The 18965-nt window shown below is 46.9% G+C and overlaps 5 protein-coding genes across 5 annotated transcripts; 1 reads left to right on the forward strand and 4 right to left on the reverse strand.

Moving 5' to 3' along the window:
* Nucleotides 1–1122: 1122 nt before the first annotated feature.
* On the reverse strand, nt 1123–1602 carry LOC309864863 (histone H3.1). The gene has a single exon (XM_082730745.1). The coding sequence runs from the start codon at nt 1589–1591 to the stop codon at nt 1181–1183; it is 411 nt and encodes a 136-aa protein (XP_082586871.1). The 5' UTR covers nt 1592–1602; the 3' UTR covers nt 1123–1180.
* A 678-nt stretch (nt 1603–2280) lies between these two features.
* Nucleotides 2281–2668, reverse strand: LOC309865376 (histone H4). Its single transcript, XM_082731656.1, has one exon. The coding sequence runs from the start codon at nt 2650–2652 to the stop codon at nt 2341–2343; it is 312 nt and encodes a 103-aa protein (XP_082587782.1). The 5' UTR covers nt 2653–2668; the 3' UTR covers nt 2281–2340.
* Nucleotides 2669–10113: 7445 nt separating this feature from the next.
* On the reverse strand, nt 10114–10632 carry LOC309864030 (histone H3.1). Its single transcript, XM_082729336.1, has one exon. It carries the CDS (start codon nt 10596–10598, stop codon nt 10188–10190), a length of 411 nt encoding a protein of 136 aa, XP_082585462.1. The 5' UTR covers nt 10599–10632; the 3' UTR covers nt 10114–10187.
* Nucleotides 10633–11577: 945 nt separating this feature from the next.
* LOC309865367 (histone H2A type 1-B) lies at nt 11578–12125 on the reverse strand. The gene has a single exon (XM_082731643.1). The coding sequence runs from the start codon at nt 12085–12087 to the stop codon at nt 11695–11697; it is 393 nt and encodes a 130-aa protein (XP_082587769.1). The 5' UTR covers nt 12088–12125; the 3' UTR covers nt 11578–11694.
* A 243-nt stretch (nt 12126–12368) lies between these two features.
* Nucleotides 12369–13757, forward strand: LOC309865371 (histone H2B type 1-C/E/F/G/I). Its single transcript, XM_082731651.1, has one exon. It carries the CDS (start codon nt 12410–12412, stop codon nt 12788–12790), a length of 381 nt encoding a protein of 126 aa, XP_082587777.1. The 5' UTR covers nt 12369–12409; the 3' UTR covers nt 12791–13757.
* The last annotated feature ends 5208 nt before the right edge of the window (nt 13758–18965 follow it).

The raw sequence follows: 18965 nt of genomic DNA on the forward strand, positions 1-18965 counted from the left end.
CCTGCAAGGGGTGAGGAGAAAACAATCTGAAGCTCCTAAGAGGCAGCATCAGGTAGTCCCTACAACCAAGAGCCACTCAAGGATCTCTAAACTAATCTGTAGGAAGAGGTTCTGGCCCCTTGGGTCTTTGCCCACAATCCCTGGGCCTTCCAAAAAGCTTTAGGAGCCAGTAGATGGGATAAGAACATTTCTGAAAGGACAAATCTGTAAACAGGGGAAAGAATATAAAACCCAGGTGGCAGAAAGCTCCAGAGAAAAATGGCTAACGCCTGGAGTTAGGATTTGAAACCAAAAGAAGCAAAATGAGTCAATAATGTTCACATGTGAAAAGCATGAGATTTCAAAATCTTAAAATAATTGGAGAAAAGTAATACAGTGAAGTTGTTAGGAAACCCAGAATTTTACGTGTGAAAATCTGCAACATAACAGCTTTAAGACATCTCAGATTGAATACCCAGGCTTATTCTCTTCTTGAAAACAAAACAAAAAACAGGGACAACTCAGCTTCAGACTGAGAACGTTTTTAAAACAAGTGGGCAAATACTTTAGATTTTGAGAGCTATGGGCAGCTCATTCTACTGACAACCTGCAGGTCGGCATCTAGGTCTTTGCTGGCCCATTTTCTGCTCAGTTAAGAGCATACACCAAGCCCAGCAGCATACTCTTGACAAACATTACATTACACTTAAAGAGTGGGAAAGCTAACCCCACTTTTGGCCCTCCCGGTTTTGTTGTTTCACATGACAGAAAAACGAGTTAAGGGGCACGTTTCTGAAGTGAAAACGGGGATCATTTGTCAAGTTTTAATTGCCAATTGCACAATAATCCACAGGAACCTGAACTCAAGTCTCCGACAACTTGAGCGTCTTCCTTCCGTCCCCTCCTGCAGTCCAGGTTTAATTTCTAAATACGTCTGAATCACCTTTAAAATGCCCATCCAGAAACGACACTTCCCAGGCGCAGCGCCAACAGGGAAAGCCCGCACTTAGGTTTACAGAACAGAGCCACATTCTCCAATCTTCAATTTAACGCTCGAGCCTACCAGCCCTTCCTCGAAACATACCCGAGCTCTCATGGGGCTATCAAATTTTCGAACGTTAACAGCTCCTTTGGGGGACAATGGAGGGGCTCTGAAAAGAGCCTTTGGGTCAAACTTGGCAGAAATCAGGACATGAAAAAATTACGCCCGCTCGCCGCGGATGCGGCGCGCCAGCTGGATGTCCTTGGGCATGATGGTGACGCGCTTGGCGTGGATGGCGCACAGGTTGGTGTCCTCGAAGAGCCCCACCAGGTAGGCCTCGCACGCCTCCTGCAGCGCCATGACGGCCGAGCTCTGGAAGCGCAGGTCGGTCTTGAAGTCCTGCGCGATCTCGCGCACCAGCCGCTGGAACGGCAGCTTGCGGATCAGCAGCTCGGTGGACTTCTGGTAGCGCCGGATCTCGCGCAGGGCCACCGTGCCGGGCCGGTAGCGGTGCGGCTTCTTCACGCCGCCCGTGGCCGGCGCGCTCTTGCGGGCCGCCTTGGTGGCCAGCTGCTTGCGCGGGGCCTTGCCGCCGGTCGACTTGCGCGCCGTCTGCTTCGTGCGAGCCATGGCGAAGACGAGGTAACAACTCAGAGCTGTGAGAGGGAGACGCCGCGGTCCGCTATTTATAGCGACCCCCGGCGTCCTGATTGGACAGGAGCCTCCTGCCCCTCCCCGCGCAGAGATTGGTTCTTGGTTCGAGGAAGCATTTTCCCGCCTGCCGCTTAGGTCTCTAGGATAATAGACAAAGAAAATATGACTTTTTAAAAAAGCCTCTAGGATGCATCAGAATTCCTTAAAATGTTGTTTTGAGAATCGGAAAGTGCCTTCCTTCCACTCTTAAATAAAAGGTCTTGTGACTGAATGGATATATTGTTTATTGAAAATTAAAGGGGACAGCCGAAAACATGGGAGGCCTTGACCTTATTTGAAATTCTGGCCACAATGTTCTCTGGCAGGACGTTAGAAAAAAAAAAAAAAAAACTTCAGAATCACTCAGCTTCTTCCAGCAAAGACTGGCCAGCTGTACCTTATAGAATAAATGGTACATTCGCTCGGCTTTCAGCACGTCTGTTGAATAGTGGACACGGAGTGGGGGGGATGGACTTTCTGGATATGGTGGCACAGGGGAGCCGTTACAATCTGACACACATGCAGCCTCCACATTTTAAATACATTCCCGTAGACCACGTGCTTATGGAACTCCGGGTTAAGAAGTCTGATATGAAGATTTCTACAGTCTACAGCGCTTTAGCAGATTTCGTGGGCGGCCCTGAAAAGGGCCTTTGGGATGAGAAGTACGGCGGGGGAGATCGGTTTTAGCCCCCGAAGCCGTAGAGGGTGCGGCCCTGGCGCTTGAGCGCGTAGACCACGTCCATGGCCGTGACCGTCTTGCGCTTGGCGTGCTCCGTGTAGGTGACGGCGTCGCGGATCACGTTCTCCAGGAACACCTTGAGCACCCCGCGGGTCTCCTCGTAGATGAGGCCGGAGATGCGCTTGACGCCGCCGCGCCGGGCCAGCCGCCGGATGGCGGGCTTGGTGATGCCCTGGATGTTGTCGCGCAGCACCTTGCGGTGGCGCTTGGCGCCCCCTTTGCCCAGGCCCTTCCCGCCCTTGCCGCGACCAGACATGACTACGAAAGGAGCCGACACCACAGCCCTCTGCTCGGGGTGGCGGCCTATATAGTCGTTTGTCGGACCTGTTTGGGAACAGCGCAGGCTAGTGGTATCCGCTCTGGGAAGTCCCGAGCCAGAGGCCGGCCCACTCTTTCAGGACCGAAGCGAAGGGCGGTGACTAAACTCGTCGGCTGAAACCCGACGCTTCCTGGAAAGTTTCCTCCGCGCGGCGCCTGCCCCCGGCCGGAGGGTTGTCGTGTTTCGGGGCCGAGCCTTGCTGGATTTCGGCCTCTGAGCTTTGCTCGCAGCAGTGGCTTGCAGCTGCCGGCCTCGAGTGGTCCCCCTCCAGCGCAGCGACTGCAGTCCGCAGGGCATTTACGCAGCTGTGTCGCGTGCAGCGACCTCCGCACCCCGGTGACTGCTGCTTGGATTAGCGCCGCCTGGTCCCCGCTTCAGGGTGCGCGCAGCCTCACCTTTCTTCAGTTCGCTTCTCTAGCCTCCGCATTTCACTCACTCGGTCGTCTTTCCTTTTCCTCCATCCCAGTCACGTATTTTGGGGAGAACTGACCACTCTTTATCTGTGCTAGAAACACTTAAGGCTTCTGAAGGTGTTTGAGGAGGAGGGTCCTTGGAGAGCCGAGGAGCGGGAGACCATGCCTTTCAGAGCTGCCTTCGCCGCGCACCCCCAATCCTTTGTTGAACTGGGAAATCGGCTGCACCCAGATACCCTCTGCCTTTAGTTTACAGACAAGATGTAGGATGAAGAGACAAGAACGACTTTATCCCAGGAAAACAACAACTTGGAAAGAAGAGTTCCTTTGTTGGTTTCCATGGCTGGGGCTGTTTGGAATGACCTCCCCCCGGCGCTGGCTCGCCCTCCAGCTACCGTCAGATTTACACTGTTTCACAGGTGTCTGATTATTCACCCCTTGAACAAATACCTACTTTTAATCCAGGAATCAGCTACCAAAATATATTATTGTAAATTCGGCAATTGCTGTAAGCCGAAAACATTACATGCTCCCGCTCTATGAGTCAATCCATTTCTTACTGAGCTTCTAGTCCGGCCTGTTTTTTTTTTTTTTTTTTAAATCCTTGTTTAGAAAGGGAATCTGAGTGCTTCATACTGAAGATCTCAGACCTGTCTCTGTTGGCGGGATAATTGCCGTCTTTCTCTTGCAACTAACGGAGAACCAGGCAGCTTTCTGTTTCCTTATGTAGCAGCTGTTCTTGAAAATGGTACTTTAAGACCAACCTTTCCAAGACAAAGTCTTGAAACACTGAGAAAAGTTATGAATGTTCCTTTACCAGGTAAAGGGAAGATACTCTGAAAGATCGGGAATTTGATTTCATTGCATTTGCCTGGGCTGTGCCCTGAACATGCGCGCACATGTATGTTTCCAAAGATGTGCTGTGTTAGATTAGATAAGTTCCTCATTCTTTTCTCCCACTTGCATGCAGGGAACAAACAGACTGCCTGCAGATTTTTTAAGCTTAAAAAAGTTTAGGATTCTCATTTCATTTAAATTAAACTAACTAATAAAACTATTAAAATTCTTTTTTGGGGGGAGGGGTCAGCATAGGATAATGCTGATTGACATGAACTGTCCAATAATTTCTTGGTGAATAATTGGGAAAAATAGAGGGTTTTTTCCCCCCTTCTCACATTATGAAGAGATATTTTCCAAATGTTGACTGTTTCAAATCCTATGAGATTCCCTTCCCCCTTAATTAGATGAATAAATGAGATGTACTTGCCCTTCCAATGTTCTGAAAGTTGCTTACTGACCCACACTTATGTAGTTGACAATTTTTAATGTTCTTAGTTCCAAATGTTGGGCTCAATCCTTTTCAATATTGTATTTTCAACTTAATTTGCCACATACTCATTTCCTTGACACCTGATTTTGTTTCGTTTTGGTTAAGGCTTTGGAATTGGCTGGTAGGTTGACATATCTTTTACTTTCTTATTGTTGTCCTTCATTCAAAATTAGTTTACTTACTAAGTTGATTAGTCTCTCTCCTGAGTCTCATTTCTCCTGTCCCCCACATGCATCCACATTCACATAAAACATGCACATCTAGACACTAATTCAAAACACCACTAGCTTTTTGGAGTTTTTTCCTTTCCATGAACTTACACTCTCAAATCTTTTCTTCTATTTTGTAGTGTTTTACCCTTCCACATATATTTAGCCTTTTATCAGCTCAGAATCTTAAATATGAGACCTGGAAGCAGGGAGCTTTCCCGTCCCTGCCCCCCGCCTATGAGCAATTATCATCTCTGCCCTCATCCATAAAGCTTCCTTCAGCTCCTCATACCTCCATGTGCTATTAAGACCAACCGAAGAAATCTAAGGATATTGCACTGTCCTCCCTGGCCTCTTCATCTTCCCCTATCCTCTTTCTGAGGGTCACTAAGCCATAGTCTTGTCTGCTCATGGCTTGAAAAATGATTCACAAAACTCTTATCAGAGAAAACACTTTCTTCTGAAATTCTCAACTCAAATGTATGCTCTAGTACACAAGGCATTTCATGCCTGGCAGTCATTCCTTTTTTTTTTTTTTTTTTTTTTTTTAATCTAATACCCTCCCTTGTTTCTGCAATTTCTTACTCTCATGTCATCAGTGATGATCTATATTGTTTTCTAAGCTGGCCTTAATTTAGCTAGTATGCCTAGTTAATGTATCAAACAATGTTGCCAGAAACTTGCATTCATCTCACCTTACTAATATCTCCAGGCTTGGTTATTGAGAACAAGAAAATCAAGGTGAAGGTGAGGGCCCCTTGTTTAGGGGTCCCCGGGGCCCTCCTGGCTTCAAAACAAGGGGTAGAGGCTAAGAACACAGTTCCTAAGCTCCTACTCTTTGAAAGTGAACGTGTTGCGTATGTCCATTTAAAATTTGTATGTTAAAGCCTAATCCCTGATGGGATGGTAATTGGAGGTGGGAATATTCAGAGGTGCTTGGGTCCTAAGTGTGGAGACCTCCTGATGGTGCGGATGCCTCTGTAACAGAGACCCCAGCGATTCATTGTGTGAGGACACGGTAAGATGACCACCTGTGAACCAGGACGTGAGTTCTCACTAGACACTGAATTTGACAAAGCCGTGATCTTGGACTTCCAGCCTCTAAAACGATGAGAAATAAATTTCTGTTGTTTATAAGCCATGCTGTCTGTGGTATTCTGTTACAGCAGCCCGAGCAGACCAAAACTCTGGTGTCTGTAAATCATGTTTATAAAATACTCAGACGTGGTGCCTTTGGTTTTGGTCGTTATTCCGAGTTAGTCGTAAGTAAAGCTAGAAAATTCCGTTGGAGATCCTGACAAAGTGTCCAAGTATAAACTGAATGATAGAAGCAATGTTGAGCCTTTGGTTCAGCTTTCATTTTTGCCATTTACTTGTTTCTTGATCCCAGAAGAAAGAACTTTCCTTAGAATGCATCTACTGTGTTCTACTTATTCATGCCCTTAATTTATCCCTACCTCTTTGCTTTCACAAATAGCATTTTGATGAATATTTTCAATATGTCCTCTTAGTCTATAGATCTATAGGTCTATAGGTCTGTAGGAGAATTTCCTTAGGGCACAGACCTGGGCACACCCAATTTTAATAATTAGACAGTTCTTCAAAATGTCTTGGGTAAGACCACCATCAGTCAACAAACCACCACATGAAAATGAGTTTCTCCACCTCCCATGTAACACGTGATTACATACAGCTTTCTGATTTTACCAATCTGATGTGTGTTCCCTGGTATTGCATTATTTTAATTTGCAGGTATCTGATTACCAAGTGAAGATTAAAAATTCTTTATGTAATTGCCAGCCATCCAACTCTCTCTATTTATTTAAAGATTTCACTTATTTATTTGACAGAGAGAGAAAGAGCACAAGCAGGGTGAGAAGCAGGCTCCCCTCTGAGCAGGGAGCCCAATGTGGGACTCGATCCCAGGACCCTGAAATCATGACTTGAGCTGAAGGCAGATGCTTAACTGACTGAGCCACCCAGGTGTCCCTTAAGCTTCATTTCTAATAAATTTTTGGTTACTTTTCTTCTCTTGTTTGATATCCTCTCAGGGCTTCTATCCTTTAGAGGGTCCTGGGGGTGGGCCATTCTAGAATACATCTGTTCTCATCTAATTTTTCAACATCTTCCCTACCCCCTAAACAGAAATAGTTTCTGTGTTCCAAGTACTGTCCAGAACTGGAAGACAAGTTTTGAAACTTCACCTTGTGAGACAGAGACTAAGAGAAATCTTCCAAGAAATGAGATTGGCCATTAGCAGAAATGCCATGACTTGCTAATGTGTGACTGATCAGATTGGACTGTTTACCAAATCTCAACCCATGACAAGGGGGGGACTTACTCCTGAACCTCATCTCATCAGAGTATTTGGGTATATTTCTTCAATGTTACAAGAGAGATACCGAACTGAGATTCTGAGATGAAATTAAGTTTCCTTAGTATTTATTGTGCACCTAATACCTTCTCTGGGGTCCTCTCCTACATGTTCATATATTACCACATTTAATCTTTAATGGAATCTCTTGTGGAAATAAAGTATCCATTTCATCATAATGAAAATGGCATCTCAAACAACATGATCTAAGTGACCGCTAGTCTCTATTGGTGTGGGAGCTGGAGAAAGGAGAGTCACAGAATCAGAGTTTATAATGGTTTCCCTAACAAGTGCATCTGACCATTCGACATGGCACCTCAGTTTTCCAAAAGAGGGAGAGAGAGAAAGTGCTAGTGAGAGAGCGAGGATTCGGTTGTTGTCTCTAGCCCAGCCAGCGTTAAGTAGCTAGAGGTGGCCACACCAGGTGCATGCCTTCAGAGCAGCCCTGTGAGCCACCAAAGATACCATCTTCCCTCAACTAGCAGCACAAAGCTGGTCTCTAGCAGCAGAAGAAAACCCTGCGGCCAATGGGACAAGGACTAAGGTAAGTTCTGGAGAGTCTGGACATCCCAATGGTGAGGGGCAGAGCTGTGAGATGTGCTTGCCTCATCTAGACTAGTGCAGTCCATCCGGTGAGTCTTCATGGACTGTTGGAGAAGGTCTTGTTTCGTATCATATGGGCCTCTCTGCAGGGCTGCCTGAATGTACCCCCAACAGGGCAACCAGGGTCCCCCAAAGTGAGTGGCCTGAGAGAGAGCAGGAAACACCCCCTCCTGTGACCCACCTCGGAAGTACCTCCCCGTCACTGTGACTTCATGCCATCAGCTCTGCCTGATTCACTAGAAGCCACTACCTAGAGCCAGCCCCAATTCAAAGGGAGAGGAATTGGGCTCCATTCTTTGAAGGTAAGAGTAGCAAAGGATTTTTGACCTTGTCCTAAAACCACCTTTTCTATGTCCAAACCCAGACTTCAACTAGAATAGAAAATGATCCACAGATTCCCAGTCCCCATGGATGTCCTTTCTGAGGAGCTGGAGAATGTGGCAGCCTAGCTTCTGCCCTGACCTTTTCACTTCAAGGAAAACGGACTTTCCTGCCCCTAGCTTTTTGTTTTCATTTTGTTTTAAACTAATTCTCCTTTATTTTCTTACAGCCGCTGGAGGCTTCTCCGGATCCTCTTCTATCCTAGGGTTTATTGAAAGAATCCTACACATATCAGTGAGCTGTATGTTGGAAAAGATAAACCTAGAGCTACTGAGGGTGTAGTGATGGGCCTGAAACCCCAGCTGTGGCCAATTCCACATAAAAAAAGGAATGTAGAGCTACTTGGGAAGCTGTCAAGTTTTGTCTGATTGTTGTTGTCAGTGTTTTCTCTGCTAACCATGGGAATCAAAACAGCAGTGACAGGGCCCCCCAGGTGGCTCAGTTGGTTAAGCAACCACTTTCGGCTCAGGTCATGATCCTGGAGTCCCAGGACCGAGTGCCACATTAGGCTCCCTGCTGAGCAGGGAGTCTGCCTCCCCCGCTGACCTCTCCCCTCTCATGCTCTCTCTCTCAAATAAATGAATAGAATCTTTAAAAAAACAAAAACAAACAAAAGATTTAAAAGAAAACAAAACAGCGGTGTCAAAAAGCATCTAGAGTGAAGGGAGTAATGTGCTTGGTGACCACCTATAGTTGAGTGGGAGCTATCTAGGTCTAAAAACAGCAGGGGCGCCTGGGTGGCTCAGTGGGTTAAGCCTCTTCTGCCTTCGGCTCAGGTCATGATCTCAGGGTCCTGGCACCGAGCCCCACATCAGGTTCTCTGCTCGGCAGGGAGCCTGCTTCCTCCTCTCTCTCTGCTAGCCTCTCTGTTTACTTGTGATCTCTCTCTGTCAAATAAATAAATAAAAATTAAAAAAAAAAAAGAAAAAAAAAAAGCCCAGCAGATTCCCCATACATTCATTCAACTAGAGTTTAACAAGCACCTGCTGTGTATCAGGCCTTTACTCTTCTACAGATACGACAGTAAACAGAATGAGAAAAAACTTGGCCTTAGGACACGTGTGTTCTAAAGGAAGAGAGTGGGGCTAAATTTGACTTTTAGAACTTAGGTTCACACGAGATTTGAGGGGAACACTTCTGTAGCGTCCTGTAAGGGGTAAAGGTCAAGTGGACTAGGGGCTATGACCACCCCAAATAGTCTCACTTTGGCTTCTCCCCCAGGGAAGTCACCATCATGTCAGGGGATTGTCGTCAGGCCTGAGCAACTGGAAACCAATGTCGAACAAGAACCAGGGGGCCAATTTGCTGAGTTTATAGTATCTTACCTTAGAATGGGTGTGAAAGAGAATAAACATTTCAGAGCTTTATCATGGACAGTTACTAGATGTCAGTGCTAAACACCAAAAAAGTCAATTGTCATGATAAAAGCGGTCGGAACACAGCTCATTTTCTTGGTAAACGGAGCCAGGCCTGCAGCCCAGTTCCAGCGGGGCTGCAACAGTGAGTGCCAATGAGAAAATCCTGCTAGATCCTCTGCAAAACACCAGCATTGTCGGACTTTAACCTGGAGGAACAGACCACCTCCTAGGAACCGGGACAGATCCAGCCAGCCAACTTTGCAGAACAACGCACAACGCATAACGTATGACGGGTTCTTCCTCAGCCTGTGGATACAAGGGGAACACGATTGCACAACGCTGCTCCCTGATTGCTTACACCAGAGGCGGGGGTGGACACACCAGGACCTATGCTCTGACCCTTCCATGGTGGTCAAAGTTCTTTTCCTGTTGAGTGTTTGCATCTTATTTCTGTACATCTGGATTATTTAAGGGACCGAGAAGGGAGTCTGTGTGGGGACACTGAAGCCTTTAAACATTTACTGCCTGTTAAGCAACAGCTTCCTTAAGTAGCGGTAAGCACAGATGAAGGCTCCCCAACAGCCACTGATTTTGCAAAAAGGGAAGGAGATGCCGTGGTTGCTAGAACGTAAAGGCATCCCTATTTCTCTTCCCTTATCTCTCCCCCGAAGTTCAGACTTAAGGCTGACACCCAACCCAGTAGCACAACAGCCACTCTCAGTGAAAACGGGAAGTGGCTCTGAAAAGAGCCTTTGGGAGGGAGAAAGCAAACGCGCTCGCTCGCACAAGCTTCCGAAGGACAGATTAGGCCCTCTCGCCGCGGATGCGGCGCGCCAGCTGGATGTCCTTGGGCATGATGGTGACGCGCTTGGCGTGGATGGCGCACAGGTTGGTGTCCTCGAAGAGCCCCACCAGGTAGGCCTCGCACGCCTCCTGCAGCGCCATGACGGCCGAGCTCTGGAAGCGCAGGTCGGTCTTGAAGTCCTGCGCGATCTCGCGCACCAGCCGCTGGAACGGCAGCTTGCGGATCAGCAGCTCGGTGGACTTCTGGTAGCGCCGGATCTCGCGCAGGGCCACCGTGCCGGGCCGGTAGCGGTGCGGCTTCTTCACGCCGCCCGTGGCCGGCGCGCTCTTGCGGGCCGCCTTGGTGGCCAGCTGCTTGCGCGGGGCCTTGCCGCCGGTCGACTTGCGCGCCGTCTGCTTCGTGCGAGCCATGGCCAAACACTGGAGCTGCGAAAGGTAGTGACTGCTGAGTTGGTGCCGGGACCAGACTTTATACCCATGATCCCATCCTGATTGGCCAAGTCTGTCGAGAGAGTAACGTGATTGGTTCTCAAGCCAATCTTCATTTGACTGCTAGGATCTCCGAAACGGTTTTGATTTCCAAGCTATTAGTTTTATTTTTATGTCCTATTTTTACAGGATAAGATTATAGCTGTACTTCATCCTAAGTTTACTGTTCTCAACCAAAACGTTAAGATTCCACCAGTGAAAGAGAATCGGACCTAGAATCTGTGCAAGTCAGCACCTAAAGTGTCCTTAAAAATGCATTTTTTTATTTCACCCCGTTGTCCCTTTAAACAGAACACGGGGAAAATCATATCAGAATGTGTTGGTTAGTCTTAGAAAAGTTGTGTTTCATAACAGCATCATTCAGATCTCCTTCTGCTGATTGTACAGACCCAGAACAGGCACTTTTAAAAAATACTACGGGCACAGCGGCCGCCTGGAACGCCAAAACTTGACTTTGCCCCGCGTGGGGCGGGGAAGGAAGCCTGATATGCGTTAGACTAAACGCCAGCGAGCGGTTATCTGACATCATTCACTCACTTTCGGATGCAATCAAGGGGCTGATTGGATTACTTCTGTAAATCGTGGTGAATTTAATCAGCAGGTGTGGAGTGCTAAGATTCACATTGACCAGTAATTTGTTCTTCTTTAGGAGTACCTCTGAAGTGTTAGGAACCTTCTCGTAGACCAATGAACCTCCACCTTTTGCTGGTGATACGACCCAGAAACAAAAACAAAACAAAAAACAGGTTAAGTGTCTTTGTTGGGACAGAAGTTTACAAATTGCCCATAACCGTGTTGGGGCGGGGGGCAAATAAAGATAGCTTAGTGGTTTAACAAATTAAGAAAACTATGCATTGTAAGCATTTATCAGAATTGGCTAAATCGAACGGGAGACTAGTTATTTCGTGTTTTTCATTTAGGTTACTTTTAAGTTTCAGAAACAAGTGTTCGTTCAGTTCTTTTTCAGAAATGGTGGGTGGCTCTTAAAAGAGCCTTTGGTCTCAGAGACTTTCAGACCTTACTTTCCCTTGGCCTTGTGGTGGCTCTCGGTCTTCTTGGGCAGCAGCACGGCCTGGATGTTGGGCAGCACGCCGCCCTGCGCGATGGTGACGCGGCCCAGCAGCTTGTTGAGCTCCTCGTCGTTGCGGATGGCCAGCTGCAGGTGGCGCGGGATGATGCGCGTCTTCTTGTTGTCGCGCGCCGCGTTGCCCGCCAGCTCCAGGATCTCGGCCGTCAGGTACTCGAGCACGGCCGCCAGGTACACGGGCGCGCCGGCCCCGACCCGCTCCGAGTAGTTGCCCTTGCGGAGCAGGCGGTGCACGCGGCCCACCGGGAACTGCAGACCCGCCCGCGACGAGCGCGTCTTGGCCTTGGCGCGCGCCTTGCCGCCCTGCTTCCCGCGTCCAGACATCCCGAGGTCAAATGCGCCACTAGCAAATGCAGCGAGGGAGGGGCAAGGACAGTAGCTTTTATAACCGTTCTAGGGCGCGAAAAACAACGTTTGGCGTTGCTTAAGGAGGCACTTTCATCTCAACCAATGGAAATGCGACCCTGGGATGCGTGCGTTCTGATTGGGCAGCACGAATGCCCGAATTCGGGGGGATATTCACCAATCAGAAAGGAGTGTAGCTCACACCGTATTTGCATAAGGGCTTCTATATAAGACGGGGAAGCAGCACCTTGCTCGCTGTTAACTTTCTCTTTTCTCCTGAGCGCGTCAGAGTGTCTCCAGCATGCCTGAGCCAGCCAAGTCGGCGCCGGCCCCGAAGAAGGGCTCCAAGAAGGCGGTGACCAAGGCGCAGAAGAAGGACGGCAAGAAGCGCAAGCGCAGCCGCAAGGAGAGCTACTCGGTGTACGTGTACAAGGTGCTGAAGCAGGTGCACCCCGACACCGGCATCTCGTCCAAGGCCATGGGCATCATGAACTCGTTCGTCAACGACATCTTCGAGCGCATCGCGGGCGAGGCGTCCCGCCTGGCGCACTACAACAAGCGCTCGACCATCACGTCCAGGGAGATCCAGACGGCCGTGCGCCTGCTGCTGCCCGGGGAGCTGGCCAAGCACGCCGTGTCCGAGGGCACCAAGGCCGTCACCAAGTACACCAGCTCCAAGTGAGCTTGCCAAGTAAGCGTCCGGTCATTCAACCCCAAAGGCTCTTTTTAGAGCCATCCACCCTCCGAGAAAAGAGCTGCCGCACTTTGCCTGCAGTCTAGCTGTCTTTTTGGAAGTGTCGGGAGCTAGGTTGGGAGGAGACCGGTGGGAAGAAAAGGAAGAAGCTGGGTAAGCACCTAGGCTCTCACTATCTTGCTAATCTATTGTGGGTTCTTTGAAGCCCTTTGCAAGGAGGCAAAAGCCGGAATTTCGCCTTAGGTTACACTATAGTGAAGTCCCTGTTGTAAGGCCTTGCGGGTTGGCGGCCCACTTCGCCCATAAGCGACCGTAATTGGAGAAGAGTTCCCTAATTTCATCGTGTTCTGAACTCCGCTTCCTTATCCCCTCTTTTTCTTTGCTCTTTCCAACGTTGAATTTTCCCTCGGGAGACCCTCACCTGCGGGTTAGGACGCGCTGCCCTCTGCTGCCATCTTGTGGCCGAGAGCGGAGACAGAGCTCCAAGGCCTTGCTCTTTTCCAGACGCAACTGAAATGCTTTCTTCCTAAATTCAACTTCCCAAGGACAACCGTGAGTGTCGGTAGAATTACTATTTCTGTCACCCTTTAACCACTGGATTTAAGTTTCTCCAACGTGCACATGACAGAGCGGGAGAACCAGAAAGCGCACGCGGAAGTGCTGAGGACTGACTTGTGCACAACTCAGCAACCTGAAACAAAAACAAAACAAAAGCCCGTTCTCTACTTCTAGTCCCCAAAATAGAAATACTTTAGTATTTCCTGTAAACCTAAACATCTGACAGAACACCCATGATTCTGGTGGGCTGCTCTTTGAAGACATACGTCAGGATTTAGGAATATGGTTACACGTAAGGAAGCCGCACTTTCTTTACAGAACAGGTCAGTATGAACTTGGTGGCCTTGGTCATTTTGTAGGTCCTATGCCCTTTTAAATAATAAAGTCTGGCTCTTGCTCTTTTTGCAGGTAGAATTTTTCTTTCCAAATGTTTCTTAGTCCTCTGACACCTCTGACTAACCAAGTTCAAACATCCTATTAAAATGCTTGCATTCTTTTCGGGTGTTGCCACAACAAAATACCATTTATTTGGGTGGTTTAAACACACTTATTTTCTCAGGGTTCTGGGGCTACAAGTCCAAGATCAAGGTGTGAGCTGGCTTGGCTTCCCTCCCGTGCATGCACCTGAGTCCTCATGTGGCCTTTCTCTATTTGCACACCTCTCAAGTCTCTCCCTTTTCTTGTAAATACGTAGTCCTGTTGGATTAGGACCCTCCTTGTGACTTCATATAACCCTCACTACCTCTCAAAGCTCATGTATCCAAATACAGCTGCACTGGGGTTAGGGCTCAAATATGTGAATTTTGAGAGAACACCCTTCATAAAGCACGTAAAGCCATTTCCCATGCTTTGCTCTCATCTTCTATTCTGTCCTTCATAAAATATCTACACTTAGCTTAAGTTATGAAAGACCCGCGGATCCCCTTACCCAAGAATTCAACACTGCCACAGGATGCAAACAGCAAGAGGTTCTTTATTGTAGCGCGGGCGCCTGCGGGTGGTCAGCAGCTCCTGCTAGCTGAGCACCCCAGGCTGGGGTGGTGCAGGATTTTTTATAGACAGGTACAAACAAGTCCCGGATGGGACGGGGCCGATTGGCTGACAATTTGAACATTTGAAAAAAGGCATACTTGGTGTTAGCGGATTGGCTTTGGAAGACCCCCTCGCACGAAGAGAAAGGCGGGAAGGGGAAACAAAGAGGGGAAGTTTGACCTTATTACTCAGCAGAAAGACATCCTGTCTATGTGACTATGCAGCCCCCTGCCTACGTGACCTACGTGACCATGATGAGGGAGCAGGTGGCTGGCTGAGGACAAAGCAAGAGCTGGCGCCTTGCACCCCCCCCCTTCATCCGCTCCCCTCCATAGGTGTAGCATTCCTCAGGCACCCCTGACTGCCATAAAATGATAAATAGTTAACTTGCTGAGATCACAATCCTACAAGACAGGAGTCTCCCTTGGTTTGCAAATGTCCTTAAGATTACAACAAAGAAGTTACCTTATCAATAGCCCAATTTCCAAAGACACAGAACTCAGTTCCTCAAGCCTAATGTCACCCTCCCCTCCATAAAACCGAAGGAAGCGGAGGTAGAAGGAAAAGTAAATAAAGTTAAATTTCTTCTAAACCTAAATCTCATTAACAAGGATGCTTGATAGCAGGAATGTAACATTCCACCAGGAGACTCCCAATTGTCTTTACTTGATAACAACTAAGCCTTCAATATCCTGATAGTATTCTTTGCCCCAATAGCCCTTCTGAACACCCCTTTGTCCTCACCTACCCAACTCCTGTGTATATAACCAACCACTCCTAACAACCCGGCGCGGCAGCCGCATCTCTGCCTGCCCACGGGCCCTGTCCCCGTGCTTTAATAAATCACCATTTTGCACCAATGACGTCTTAAGAATTCTTTCTTTAGTCGTTGGCTCCGAACCTCCTCACCCCACCGAACCTGACTTAGGTTCTGGGACTTCATCATTTTTGGCGAGCCAGCCAGGAGATTTGTGAGTCTTTACATTTGGACTCTGAGCTTCGGTGCAAAATTGGTGAGTACTTTCTCTCCTTTTCCTTTATGCTCATTCCAGGGCTTTTCAAGGAGTATGGTCTTATTGGAACACTTGCATGTCAATGGCTCAGGCTGTAATCCTCTAGCCCGCGGCTACTCTATGGGGAGGAGAGCGCCTGCCTTTTGGCTGTAAGCTAGTACCCTGGCCGGAATGGCAATAAGACCCAGAAACTTGATGGCCTCACTCTATTCCTGTTCTTATAGAAAGTTGTCTCTCTTGGGCACGGGACAGCCACCTAAGTCACCAGGACGGCTGCCAATCTTAAGACTCCCGTGTGAGGTTTCCTCCTGATTGATCTAAGGTGATCCCCTCCACATGCCCGGTCTAGCCACTTCTGGCCGCGAGACCTCCACTGGGAGCCGGCCGAAACCAGTACCCGATTGAATTAAAACGCAACCGGGGACCGTTTCCTAGGGAAGTTGGCTGTAAGGACCACATGTGTTGGAATGTCGCATAGACCATGATGGATTTCAATCTTTACTGTTTCTCGTTAGTGTCTTCTGCAAACCGCCTAAGGCTATGAAATTCAGTAATTTCCCTTGCCAAAACTTCTCTAGCGTTTTTATGGGCTAATATGGCAAAACAGTATGCAGTCTTCAGGACATAGGATAGCATGGCACAAGCATTTTGGTCCATTCACCGGGCACCCATCAGCAGCCTAGGATGCGATGGGGAAGTGGAGGGACGCCGGCACCCCTCCAGGGCCTTTTATGGCAGGAATATCTTCCCAGGGAAGGCAGGATGGTGATCAATAGCGATATCTTGAGGGACGCCTCTGGTCGCTTTTGACACACAGGAACCTCTGACATATCCTGCGTGGGACGCTACCCAGGAGTCAGGGGGATTTGGTAATGGACCTTCTTTACTTTTCTGGAAGCATGGCCTCAGTAGGCTGCTTCAGTTCCCAAGGACTCTACCTTGGGGTGCCTTTTAGCCCACTGGAAATAATTTGGATTGCAAAACTTAGGAAAGGACTGAGCTCCTGTAACACTGCATGGCCTCAGTGGGATCTATCAGTTAGATCTCTGCAGGAAACGGGGCAAATGGACCTAGGGTGCCTGCATTGCTCATACCTAGGCCTTCATTGCTCTATACCAGGACCCCAGACTAAGGGGCTTTTGCAAAATGTGTTTGCCCAAATGAGTCAGCTAGTAAACTTTCTCCTGACATTGGATGGTAATTACGTAAATAAGCCTTCTTCTAGTAAACCCAGGTTCCTGGGCCATCCCTCGCAAAGGGGATTCTGGCTTTATTTCTTTCTGTTTCTCCTAATAGATGTGGGGGCTTCTCTCTCACTCACTTCCCGTGTTAATGGCTATAACTGGAGCCAACTGGGGTTGGTCTAACTCGAGACAGAGACCATAAGGAATTATTCCCAAGCAGCTGCCGAAACTCTCTTTGTTTCGGGGAAGTTTCCCTGTGTTCTCTGGCCTGACTTGGACTGCCTAACCCCTCCCCCCTGGCTGGTGGGAAAGCATGGCATCTGCTCCTCTGTTGGGGCTTATGAGCTCTGAAACCGGGAATCCCTTCTCTGCCTCGTGGCAGCACTTTGTTTCCTCTGTTATCCCCTTCTGTTTCTGCACCAAAGTGCGTGCAGCCTGCATGACTAGCTTCTAGATCATGCACCACGGCTCCTTCTCTCTTCACTGTCAAGGAGCAAGAAGAACACCCCCACTCCAGATCTTCCCACGCATGTCTCAGGTAAACATTCAAAGTGGAGTGGGCCCAGGTGGAACGTAAATCAGTATTGAAACTAAGTTAAGTTTGTTGGTTTAATTAAGATAGATGCATCTTTGAAGTTAACAGCAGTAAATGTGAAGCTTTATTCTATCGAAGTTTACTTTAAGGTTAAATAAGCTTATGTTACTTGTTAAAATTTGTTAGCAAAGAAATGACTAAACTGATGGTTAATTGTCTGTCTCAAAGTTCTAATGGGTAATTGCTGAAGTAGCTTTCAAAGTCTTTGATAACCTGAAAGTTTTAAAGTTTTGCTTGGATGACAAATGGAATTAAATTGCGGACATCTGTATCTTAACCAAACAGGATAAAATGCTAAGTCATTAATTATTGGATGTAGGTTTGTGCTTTTGACTTCTTACTGCAAAGAAACTAAGAGTATTTAAGTCTGCTGGTAAACTTGTTTTCCACTTAACTGATTCATAAATTGCCACCTGAAGAATTCTGTTGTAACAGTTCACAATTGGTTAATAACTAAAGGTGTTTCTAAGAATACAAAGTTCTGCTTAGTGTAACTAAGACTGATGGAAATAAAGGGAAACTGTATGTAGGAAAGTAGGAGATATGTAAGAAAGATTTAAGGAATGGAAATACATTTTGTTGAAGGTAAGGGAAGGTAATTTTGTCCTAAATGAGATGGTTGTTTGGAAGGGAATGACTTGGGACAAAACCTGAATGCAAAGGAAAGTTGTAGATGGTTTGTGAAGGGAAATCTTCAGAAAAGGAATTTTAGCTATGGTCAAGAATGCATTAAGATTGAAATGAATGGGTTTTAAAGGTACATTGGTACAAGACTGAAATTGTCTCTGTTCAAAAGGACAATGTTTTCTTAGATCAATTGATCTGCTGTTAAGAAAATGTAAATGGTTTTCTCTTTGCCTGCCCAGAAAACCCAGTTTCTATGTTTTGTTTTATCAGGTGTTTAACATCCCTAATTATATTTAGGCATGTGCTTTAAAACTTTCTAAAATTTTAGCAAATGTTGACAGGATTTAAATTGTAAATCTCTTTAACTCAGGCTTTTCCTTGGTATGTGAAGTTGCTCATGAAGTACTACTGAACCAATGATAAACCTTGGGTTACATTTGGGAAAATGCTGTAACTATTTTAGAGATTCTACGCACTTCCTAAAGTTTTAATGTTTTGAGAGATCATCGCTTGATACTGTAATTATGGAAATGTTATGTATCACAGAAATAACCTGATTTCCTTGCAGCTAAATTGTAAACTCCCGTGTCTCTTTAGCTCTAACCATATCCATTCTGAGTTTTTGTCATTTATAATTGTTTTAATTCTCTTGTAAAATTATCTTCAAGGGGTTCCTGTAAAGGACTTTCAGGACAAATATAGATATTTGATATGCTTGAAAATCCTAAAACTGAAATGGGTAAGAATTTCCAAAACGGACTAAAGCCGCATTCACCAGAATTAGTAACATGGGACTAAATGAACTAAAAGATTATAGTGTTGTGTCTCTTAATGTTTTGTCTTACTTTAAACATTGCTGGTTCTCTCTAATGTTTGCTCTTACAGACTAGGGATACTCCCTCCTAGTTATCTGTAGCTTATAGAGATGTAAAAGTGCTCATTTGTAAAAGTGCTCAAAGCATTCACCTTTTCTCTCTATCTGAACCCTCTGAAACCAAAAGTTCTCAGTAAGTATTCATTCTTCCATGGCAATCAGTCATTTGCATAAGTTCAATAAGAATATGTTCTCCTTATAACAGGAAAAAATTGGAAACACGGGTTATTTTTCCAAGGCTTTGACTGGGATGTCATATTTGAAAAGACTCAGATATGAC

Source organism: Mustela nivalis (assembly GCF_964662115.1).
Source record: "Mustela nivalis genome assembly, chromosome: 5".
Taxonomy (NCBI): domain Eukaryota; kingdom Metazoa; phylum Chordata; class Mammalia; order Carnivora; family Mustelidae; genus Mustela; species Mustela nivalis.

Excerpts from the sequence above, each read along its gene's own strand:
- LOC309864863 (XM_082730745.1), bottom strand. The coding sequence starts at position 1,591 with ATGGCTCGCACGAAGCAGACGGCGCGCAAGTCGACCGGCGGCAAGGCC.
- LOC309865376 (XM_082731656.1), bottom strand. The coding sequence starts at position 2,652 with ATGTCTGGTCGCGGCAAGGGCGGGAAGGGCCTGGGCAAAGGGGGCGCC.
- LOC309864030 (XM_082729336.1), bottom strand. The coding sequence starts at position 10,598 with ATGGCTCGCACGAAGCAGACGGCGCGCAAGTCGACCGGCGGCAAGGCC.
- LOC309865367 (XM_082731643.1), bottom strand. The coding sequence starts at position 12,087 with ATGTCTGGACGCGGGAAGCAGGGCGGCAAGGCGCGCGCCAAGGCCAAG.
- LOC309865371 (XM_082731651.1), top strand. The coding sequence starts at position 12,410 with ATGCCTGAGCCAGCCAAGTCGGCGCCGGCCCCGAAGAAGGGCTCCAAG.